The sequence below is a fragment of the Sinocyclocheilus grahami genome, unplaced genomic scaffold (assembly GCF_001515645.1).
Source record: "Sinocyclocheilus grahami isolate Dianchi unplaced genomic scaffold, SAMN03320097.WGS_v1.1 scaffold1717.1, whole genome shotgun sequence".
Lineage (NCBI taxonomy): Eukaryota > Metazoa > Chordata > Actinopteri > Cypriniformes > Cyprinidae > Sinocyclocheilus > Sinocyclocheilus grahami.
Window position 1 is genome coordinate 5,251 of NW_015506896.1, and position 10,935 is coordinate 16,185.

Consider the following 10,935-nt stretch of genomic DNA (forward strand, 5'->3'; position numbering starts at 1 on the left):
CTTTAATTTTATTATATATATATATATATATATATATATATATATTTTAAACATCCCATAATTACACTGTTAACGATAACGATACTGGAGGTGAAATATTTCCACAAAACAGACTCAATAACAGTTCAACAATTTATTGTCTAATTCTGTATTCGTGTCGTACAAAGATTAGCTTTTTAGACTTACACACATACAAAAACAAAGCAAACATAATCATCTTGTGATAAAACCATGAACGAGTGTAGAAAAACCTGAGTGAGCGTCTACCGAAACAACTCGTGAAGAAGCTATCAAATGGTATAAAATACAGTCTGTGGCTGCATATGCTCATCAAAAACACCAGACTCAGCAGAACCCCCGCCAATCCCAGAACGCATCACTGAAATCATATCTCAGGAAAATAAAGATAATCGTTATAAAGCACTCAAACAATACACATACAAAACATATTTCAAGAAACAAAAGTGTTTCATGATGATTCTGGCTCTTCCAGAGAGCCGTTTAGCACCCGATTCAGTTTCAGATTTAACGTCCATTTCTTTCATTCAGGAACAGGACGTGTTGATTAGTGCCTGGAGTCCTTAATTAATCACCCTGAGGGCTTGAACTCTTGTGCTTTAAATCACACGACGACACGACACAAGAGCTCATCTGAGAGTACACACACACACACACACACACACACACACACACACACACAGACAGACAGAGACAGAGAGAGACACAGACACACACACACACACACACACACAGACAGACAGAGACAGAGAGAGACACAGACACACACACACACACACACACACAGACAGACAGAGACAGAGAGAGACACAGACACACACACACACACACACACACAGACAGACAGAGACAGAGAGAGACACAGACACACACACACACACACACACACAGACAGACAGAGACAGAGAGAGACACAGACACACACACACACACACACACACAGACAGACAGAGACAGAGAGAGACACAGACACACACACACACACACACACACAGACAGACAGAGACAGAGAGAGACACAGACACACACACACACACACACACACAGACAGACAGACAGACAGACACACACACACACTCAGACACACAGAGACAGACACACACAGACAGACAGAGACACACACACAGACAGACAGACAGACAGACACACACAGACAGACAGACAGACACACAGACACACACACACACACACACAGACAGACAGACAGACAGACAAACACACACACACACTCAGACACACAGAGACAGACACACACAGACAGACAGAGACACACACACAGACAGACAGACAGACAGACACACACAGACAGACAGACAGACACACAGACACACACACACACACACACAGACAGACAGACAGACAGACAAACACACACACACACTCAGACACACAGAGACAGACACACACAGACAGACAGAGACACACACACAGACAGACAGACAGACAGACACACACAGACAGACAGACAGACACACAGACACACACACACACACACACAGACAGACAGACAGACAGACAAACACACACACACACTCAGACACACAGAGACAGACACACACAGACAGACAGAGACACACACACAGACAGACAGACAGACAGACACACACAGACAGACAGACAGACACACAGACACACACACACACACACACACACACACAGAACTGTTTAATAACTGATAATAATCAGAAATGTTTCTGGAGCAGCAGATCAGCATATTATACTGATTTCTGAAGATCATGTGACACTGAAGACTGGAGGAATGATGCTGAAAATACAGCTGCACATCACAGAAATACATTACAGTTTAACAGAGATTCACACAGAAACATTCTAATAATATTTCCCTGTTTTTACAGTATTTGTGATCAGCTAAACGCAGTTTACTGGTTCACTATAATAGCCCTGAGCAGGACTGACCTGCAGCGCTCCGATGGCGGCGCTCTGGAAGCGCAGGTCGGTCTTGAAGTCCTGAGCGATCTCTCGCACCAGACGCTGGAAGGGAAGCTTGCGGATCAGCAGCTCGGTGGACTTCTGGTAGCGGCGGATCTCACGCAGAGCCACGGTCCCGGGCCTACAGACACACACAGAGCCGTCAGCGCTCGTCCCGCGGCTCCAGACCAGACACCACTCGCGGCTCAGTACCTGTAGCGATGGGGCTTCTTGACTCCGCCAGTAGAGGGCGCACTCTTACGGGCCGCTTTAGTCGCCAGCTGCTTACGAGGAGCTTTTCCTCCGGTGGATTTACGGGCGGTCTGCTTCGTGCGGGCCATCCTGACACACGCTCACCTCAAACACAACACACACAACATTACACACTTATTTGGACCCCAAACATGATCATCCTTATATAAGGGGCCCCATCCTAAAAATATAAAACGCTTCTAAATATTTTCTATAGTATTGTTACATTAGAGGTATTTGTTTTTTATTTTAATAATTTAGTTTAAATGTTTTTGTTTATTCAGTTATTCATATATTATTGATTATTCAAACTAATATCATTCAATATTAGTCCAATAAATCAAATGTTATTTATTTTATTCAATTTATTTTGCTTTTTTATCTAAATTAAATTAGATTTTATTTTTTATTTTTTATCAAATGTAATTATTTAAACTGTTGTAAATGTAGTTATTTTAGCATCAAATAATATATCGACACAAAATCTCAAAAGTGCGAACGTGTTTAAACAGTACATTGATTATTTACATCATTATCATGCACGGGGTTTCCACGGTTTCAGTGACGCCAGTCAATCAACACATTCTCCGCCCATTTACAAGCGGTTGGGGCGTGGCTTCACGCACGCCGCGCCAATCAGCGCTCAGTGTGCCCGTCCAGCCCCGCCCCTCGGGCTGATGACATAATGGCTGCTCGAAAAGTGAGCGAAGACACAAAACAGCAGAGCCGACGCGACGCGGTGTCTAACGCGTTACCGAGCACGTTCAGCGGTGGCGCACACTTTCAGCAAGCGTTTGAGAAAACTACTGCGAGCGAAAGCGCGAGAATGAGCTTATCTCATCGAAGGGAAGCGGAAAAAAGCGCGTTATTGCAGCTCGAGACGCTTTAATAGCGATTTCAGCGCGATACTCCTATTCATCACCGAGCTGAATGTCACCGGTTACCGGTAACCGGGCGCGGACTCACCTGTCCGGTGTTTCGGGAGGTTTTGTTCCGCTGCGGCGGGGTTTTGCTGCTTGAAGAGAGTTTGAGGTGAAATGGCTGATAGTCAGGGTTGCCAGGTTTTCACAACAAAACCCGCCCATTTGCTCAGAGCTAACCCAGTGGCGTTTCGAGGGGGCGGGGCTCCCCCGGCTAATATCTCGTTCCGGGGGATACACGTTACACAATACACGTTTTTTTTGCCCTGTTCCTCCGGTAAAATTTACATTTCAGTGGCTAAATATCCCATTATTGGGGTCGCTTCAACCCTCGGACATGAAAAACTACCCGCGGCGAGAAGCGCATTTCCGCGTGAAAACCCTACACTTGGCAACCCTGCGATAGTCTCCCATCAGCCACCGTCAGTGTTGCCAGGTCCGGGGTTTTCACGCGGAAATGGGCTTCTTTAACACTGTTGGAGCGTCCCCAATAACGTGATATTTAGCCACTGGAATGCGAATTTTACTAGAGGAACAACGCGAAAAAAACTCCCCTCCACCCGGAACGCGATTGTTTACCGGAGGACCCCCATCGAAAAAAGACTAGTTAACCCCTCCCCTTGGCACCCCTGCGATAGTCTCCCATCAGCCACCGTCAGTGTTGCCAGGTCCGGGGTTTTCACGCGGAAATGGGCTTCTTTAACACTGTTGGAGCGTCCCCAATAACGTGATATTTAGCCACTGGAATGCGAATTTTACTAGAGGAACAACGCGAAAAAAACTCCCCTCCACCCGGAACGCGATTGTTTACCGGAGGACCCCCATCGAAAAAAGACTAGTTTTGAGCAGTTGGGAGGGTTTTTGTTGTGCAAACCTGGCAACCCGCGTCTCCGCTTTCTGACTCCCAGCACAACATCCTCTTCCGAATCCAGAGCAGCTTGTTACATTAAACGCACTATTCTCCTGTCTTTATTGTCACTGTACTGCTATATAAAAGCCAGTCAGAACTCAGACTTATGGATATGCACCTTTTTAATAACTACTTTAATGTTGACTTTGGCGATAGATTTCTATGCAGTCTGTGATATTTACATGCTGCTGATTGTACAGCATGGCTAATTATGTTAGATTACAGTGTTCGTATTTACATTTTATTCTGGGAAATGTTTCAGATATAAAGAGCTCAATCACTTGGACTAAAGGACAAAGACTAGTTTTGATATATTTAGGCTATTTTTATTGAGAACATCTTATAAACATAGAAAGTGGCTGTTAAAACAAAGGAGAAAAGTCGAAATAAATCACTTCAAAGTCAAATATTTCAAGTGTTTTTAAAGCTTTCTTATTAACTGGAAAGAGGCTCAAAATATTACTGTAGTTCAGCAAGAAGAAGGTACAAAAGTGGGTCCTGCCGTTCAAAACATTGCAATTTGTACATTCTGTAAACACGACAACAACAATGATTAAATACATTTAGTTTTTCTGTTTAGTTTTTTCCCAATTAACATCAAAACTAAACATTTTCCAAATGTAGAATACTTCAGAATACTTCAGGTGTGTTTGCAGTGCAGCTTTATGATTAATTCAAACTTGTAGTTAAAATTGTACAATTTTAAGTTATAAATAGCCTAATTAAATACACTCATTGTGCACATTAATGTTGTTGCTTTGTAACCACCTCAGAATTAATTTCTGTAATCACATCTATAATTACACCGCGGCAGCACGTGTTGTATATGCAATACAGCATTAACAAGCACATTGCACATAATTATGTTTGACACCCAATATAAATATAAATCAATCCGCTATCAAGTTGTTCTTGTTTTTTTTTAAAACAAGGAAATTAAATGTGACATTACACTGAAAAAATTGTTTATTTAATCTCTCTGAATCAACCTTAATACATGATTTCTACAAACAAAACTAAATGTCACGGGTTAAATCAATGAACTGAATGACGTTTGGCTGTGTACTAGTAGTTCAAATCATGGGATCCACACAGCTAGGAGTAACAACTCCTCACGAGAGCAATGCTTTGGGCGGTTCATGTAAACACACAGATGAGAGATGCTCAGTACACGCAAGGCAGCAGTTTGTACGGCACTCGTCGACAGTACTCCCGCCAGGCGTCTCTGTGCTTCTTCAGACAGGATTCTTCGATCTCATTGGCTCGTTGCCTCAATAAATGAAAGCACTGTAGCGCCGGCAAGTACGGCAAAACACTGGTGAACCCTGCAGGACACAAACTAGCTCAATTACTCATGCACTAAACCGTAAAACCGATCTGAATGCGTTCCACTCTTTTAAACCGTACCGCATGGCAGACACCAGGCAAACATCATCAGGATGTCTCCTGAGTAATTGGGGTGTCGGACCCATCCGAACCATCCGGACACCAGCAGACTGCTTCCCGCCGGGCTGCGGATTGTGTTCAGACCTTTGAGAGAGACTGAGATCATCAGCATGGACCTGCATTCAGCTTTAAGCCGAATCAAAGTTCAAATGACCTGGTGTGTTAACAGCGGAAGACATAAGAGCAAGCAGAATGAGGATGAGAAGAGGTCACATACGAGCGTAGGCCGGATCACTGGGATTTCTGCGGAAACCATCTTTCTGCTCGTTAGACAGGTAATACATCAGGAAGCCAGCAGCTGTTAATAAACAACACTGAGAATTACAACAATCACTGCATCACAAAGATTTGCATCGTCTACTTGAATGTGTGAAACATGATCTTACAAATGCCAAACATTTGAAACGCATCATTTACTTGAACATAGATATTGAGTCTTGCTTTCTGAAAAACTGATCAAAAGACAATACCCCATGTGCATATTTAAACATAACATCTATTATTAATCAGCTGGGTAGGTATGGTGATATTTAATTAGTTCATTTTTGTAAAAATTGTAGCTTGATTTAAGAAAGCTTAGATATTTGTACTGGAAATCAAGACCAAGTTAATGAGATGGATGTTATATTCTATTATGTGAGGTCACCGAAGAGCAGACAGATGGGGACGGCAGACAGGAAGTGGATGTGATTGGGTCTCTGAAGCAGGAAGTAAGCAGGCAGACTGGAGAAGAAAGGGATCCAGATAAACTCGCCCAAAATCATGATGAACCCAATCGGCTCGTCTGTGAACTCTTTGGTCGTCAGCACAGAGCCCTGTCCAAACACATCAGACACCAGAAATACAATTCATTACCTGTTCTGTTAAAGTGAATAACAAACCACATGAACTACAAACAATACTGCTACTGATAAAAAACAGTTATTCCGGCGGACCTCATCGACGAGGAAGTCCAGTATGTAAATGAGCTGGAAGACGATGACGAGCAGCAGAGCGAGAGACGAGTTCTTCATCTCTACAGCAGTCAGGAGATAATTCAGATCCATCACGGCCTGCAGGACCGACACAGACATCAGTGAGCGTTCATTTGACCAACGCAGAATCATGATTTCCTCAGACTCACCCAGCCGATAAACCCAACCCTGACCATCACGAAGTGCTTGATGTCGATGAGGCCCAGACGAGGATCCATACTGTGACCCAGAACAAACTTCAGCAGGGGCTTTGCTGTGCAACACAAACACACACATGACCTCTGACCTCAGGCGCTGTGGATAGACAGGGAGGAGTTGAGGGGTCATACCCGTGTTGTAGGTCACATGTGCGGAGGACGGTGTTCTGATTGGACACAGGAACAGCGCGAGGCTGAAGATCAGAGAGACGGCCATGGCTGCGCTCACCAGAGAGAAGATCCTGACCGTCCCAGCACCGGCCCGCAGAACGCCAGCGAACCACAGAACCAGCATCAGAACCACAGTCAGGAGAAACGCATGCAGACCTGCAAAGAAGATGCTCGTGTCGCCATCAGCACTTTCACAGAACTCATCTCAGATCAACCCAGAGCTCAGTGAACACAAAAACCCTGAAAGAACACATCTGGAACGGGCTACTGTCTTAATATCTGTGCCCAGTCTCTTACCGTTGGTTGATTGCATTTAAATGTACTGCCACATCAACTTCATAGGCTAGATACACACTCAATACTCAACCATAAATGCAAACATTGCCATTGTGAAGCTGTGGTTTACAGTGAGTTTATAACAGCTAAGGGGCGTTGTAAGGTACGACGTGAAGCGGCGTTAAACCCCTTAGCTGTTATAAATTCACTGTAAACCACGGCTTCACGGGGGTTACTGCTTTTATAAAACAGCTATTCCATATACGTAGTAAGGTTTCACAAAATAAAGCAGAGCAAATAAAGTGTAATGATATTAATAAACACAGTATTCTTCCACCAAACAATGTAGCTCCTCAGAAACAGTTGTGGTTGCTACAAAGTGGTTGCCGAGCAACACACAAACGTAAACAAAGGTGTGTGTTACTTTGTAGCGTCATTTACAACAGCTTCGAACGCGGCTCAGCCAATCAGAGCCAAGCACCGGAACTCTCCGCTTTATAAAAAAGGCTAAACAATTCTGTGAGTCCATCTTACAAAATGAGTCAAGTCACCTTTATTCCTATAGCGCTTTATACGATACAGATTGTGTCAAAGCAGCTTTACAGTGTTAAACAGGATAATAGTGTGTCGATAATGCAGGAGGACAATAGTAAACACTCAGCTAAAGTCAGTTCATCGTTGATTCAGTGATCTCTCAGATCAAACAAAAACATCCTGAAAGAAAACATGTCGAAAGGTTATTGTCTTAATATTTGTGCCCAATCTCTTATTGTTGCTTAGTTAGATATATTTAAATCTGTTGCCATATCAGCTTTATTAGTTATTATATGGCAGATACAGATTCGACATTAAACAAACAATACAAGAAACACTTTTTAATACAAAAAAGTACAATAAATACAAAACATTTATAAAATTCTACTTGGAAAAAAAAGACTAAAAAATTTTGTTGAAAAAGTGTTTCTTGGTCCATCTTACAAAATAATTATTTAAAGTTTATTCTAATAAAAATAGTTGTCTCATGACATTGAAAATGTGGCATGCTTATATTTGGCATATATACAATTCTATAAAAGATTCTTTAAATGCACTTGTGATAAAAATGGTAAAAGTCTTCTTAGGTTTGTCTTACAAGTCCTTCAAAACTTGTTTCGTGCCGTTAAGAATTGGAGACCAAACACATGTAGTGCTACACTGGACATTTTGGTGGTTCTTCACCAGTCACTCTTAAAAATAAAGGTTCTACAAGGAGGTTTTTGCAATGATGTCATAGAAGAACCATTCTGGGTTCCCCAAAGAACCTTTCAGTGTACAGCTCTGAAAAGAAAATGGTTTTCTTAGTGTGAAGAACATTTGTGACCCTGGAGCACAAAACCAGACTTAAGTGTCAATTTTTTTAAATCAAGATTTATGTATCATCTGAAAGTTGAATAAATAATCTTTCCATTGATGTATGGTTTGTTATAATCGGACAATATTTGGCTGAGATACAACTATTTGAAAATCTGGAATCTGAGGGTGCAAAAAAATCTAAATATTGAGAAAATCATCTTTAAAGTTGTTCAAATGAAGTTCTTAGCAATGCATATTACTAATCAAACATTAAGTTTTGATATATTTACGGTAGGAGACTTACAAAATATCTTCATGGAACATGATCTTTACTTAATATCCTAATGATTTTTGGCATAAAAGAGAAATGTATAATTGTGACCCATACAATGTATTGTTGGCTATTGCTACAAATATCCCCCAGCGACTCAACACTGCTTTTGTGCTGCAGGGACACATATGAATAATCCAAAGAACCATTTTCCACAATAAAGAACCTTTTGTGAAATGGAAAGGTTCAATGAATGTTAAAGTTTTGTCATGGAAACATTGACGCCAATAAAGAGTGTTTAAAAAAAACCCTCATGATTTCTTCTAGTATGGCCTCTACAATACCTTGAATACACAATTTGATCATGTCTGGAATTACAAGGGTAGATGCATATTTTTCCCACCACAGGACTCCTTTCAAATAATTTGTTATTTTGAGATGCTTCCCATTCTGCTTGCCATATTGATTTGATTAAAGGCTTGAGGTCTGAAGATGGGATTTTCTCTTACCATTGAGTTTGTATTTCAAACGCTTTCCATCGCAGCCCATCTTGCCTTCTGTCACCGGTCCCACAGGTAGATAATAGAGCGCCACCTGCAGGACAGTGAATAACAGCACCACGCACACAGACGTCCAGTCCCAGATCAGGGTTCCAGCAGAACCCAGCAGAACCCACGACTCAGAGGAGGACCGGCAGCCATCCAGCATCATTATGAGAGAGATGCCCAACAAAACACACACCAGAGACAGGTCTGATACACACACACACACACACACACACACACACACACACACACACACACACACACACACAAAACACACACAAACACAACGGGATCACTAAAGCAACCAAACCACATTTAAACCAGTACAATCACCTAAAAGACCAGTTTGCGTAGTGTTATTCCTCCTCGCAGACTTCTAGAAAGACTCAGTGTCCTCAAATATGGCTCGTCACAAACTTCTCCAACAATTTTAATGCTGTCCCAGTTGGTTTGAGTATTTAGATGCGTTAAATAGGAGCTTGCGAGAAAATAATCCATCCTTAACGTGCAAGTTCATTGTCAGGATCACCAAAGAAACTCAAAACATTGCAGAACTTGCTTGAGAAACTGGTTTTGGTGACAATTTGAACTGTACTGACTGACGGTATATGTGATATCCATTGATTTTGTTTTCTTCTCTACAGGAGCAGTCAGAAATGTTTGTTAATGCAGGTTTGCACTGATTTGCTTAATGGCAAGAATCTAACCGATTGACAGACGTCACTAGAAATGATCTGACATTGTCCTTTTGAGAAGTCTGCATGACAAAACCTTAAAAACACACTTCACATTGGCTCTCGGTGATCCCGACTTCTTGAAAATGGTCCCTCCAGCGAGCTAAAATCAACCTGTAAATGTGCAAAATTTAGCAAGAGGCATAGCAGGTGTAAGGAATAGCGCCTACTCCGTGCTACAATAGTAAAATGTGCTGCTTAAATGACAGAGAAGTTTCTCCCTTCCATTACATCCGACTTGTATGGAAGCTAATTTCCGTCACGGAATTAAAAAAAAGGTTATTGCGACTTTTTTTCCTCAGAATTGACTTTTTTGTAATTCTGAGGTTACTTGTAGCAATTTTTACTTTTTTCGGAATTCAGATTTTATATCTCGCAACTTAAACTTTTTATTTCTGGAATTCTTAGTTTATATCTTGCAATTTTTTCCAGAATTCTTGGTTTATCTCTCTCGCAACTTTGACTTTTTTGAGAGTTCTGAGTTTATATCCTGCAATTTTAACTTTTTTCCGGAATTCTTGGTTTATCTCTCGCAATTTTGACGTTTTAGGGAATTCTGAGTTTATATCTCGCAATTTTAACTTTTTTTTTGTAATTCTGTTTATATCTCGTAACTAACTTTTTTTGTAATTCTGAGTTTATATCTCGCAACTTTAACTTTTTTTTGTAATTCGGAGTTTATATCTCGTAACTAACTTTTTTTGTAATTCGGAGTTTATATCTCGCAACTTTAACTTTTTTTGTAATTCTGAGTTTATATCTCGCAACTTTAACTTTTTTTGTAATTCTGAGTTTATATCTCGCAACTTTAACTTTTTTTGTAATTCTGAGTTTATATCTCGCAACTTTAACTTTTTTTGTAATTCTGAGTTTATATCTCGCAACTTTAACTTTTTTTGTAATTCTGAGTTTATATCTCGCAACTTTAACTTTTTTTTGTAATTCGGAGTTTATATCTCG

The 10,935-nt window shown here is 41.1% G+C and overlaps 2 protein-coding genes across 2 annotated transcripts in view; both read right to left on the reverse strand.

The window, feature by feature from the left end:
* Positions 1–3,257, reverse strand: part of LOC107572204 (histone H3.3-like) — a 7,753-nt gene extending 4,496 nt beyond the window's left edge. Inside the window, exons 1-3 of the mRNA XM_016258628.1 lie at positions 3,166–3,257; positions 2,161–2,304; positions 1,889–2,089 (exon numbers count right to left, since the gene is read on the reverse strand). Coding sequence (XP_016114114.1) covers positions 1,889–2,089; positions 2,161–2,288 — 329 coding nt within the window. The 5' untranslated portion in view covers positions 2,289–2,304; positions 3,166–3,257. The remainder of the gene's footprint in view (positions 1–1,888; positions 2,090–2,160; positions 2,305–3,165) is intronic.
* A 1,705-nt stretch (positions 3,258–4,962) lies between these two features.
* LOC107572209 (delta(14)-sterol reductase) lies at positions 4,963–9,479 on the reverse strand. The gene is made up of 6 exons (XM_016258632.1): positions 9,206–9,479; positions 6,411–6,973; positions 6,122–6,290; positions 5,693–5,773; positions 5,437–5,559; positions 4,963–5,354 (listed from the first exon to the last, which is right to left on the reverse strand). The coding sequence occupies exons 1-6, from the start codon at positions 9,405–9,407 to the stop codon at positions 5,194–5,196; spliced, it is 1,299 nt and encodes a 432-aa protein (XP_016114118.1). The 5' UTR covers positions 9,408–9,479; the 3' UTR covers positions 4,963–5,193.
* Positions 9,480–10,935: the final 1,456 nt, after the last annotated feature.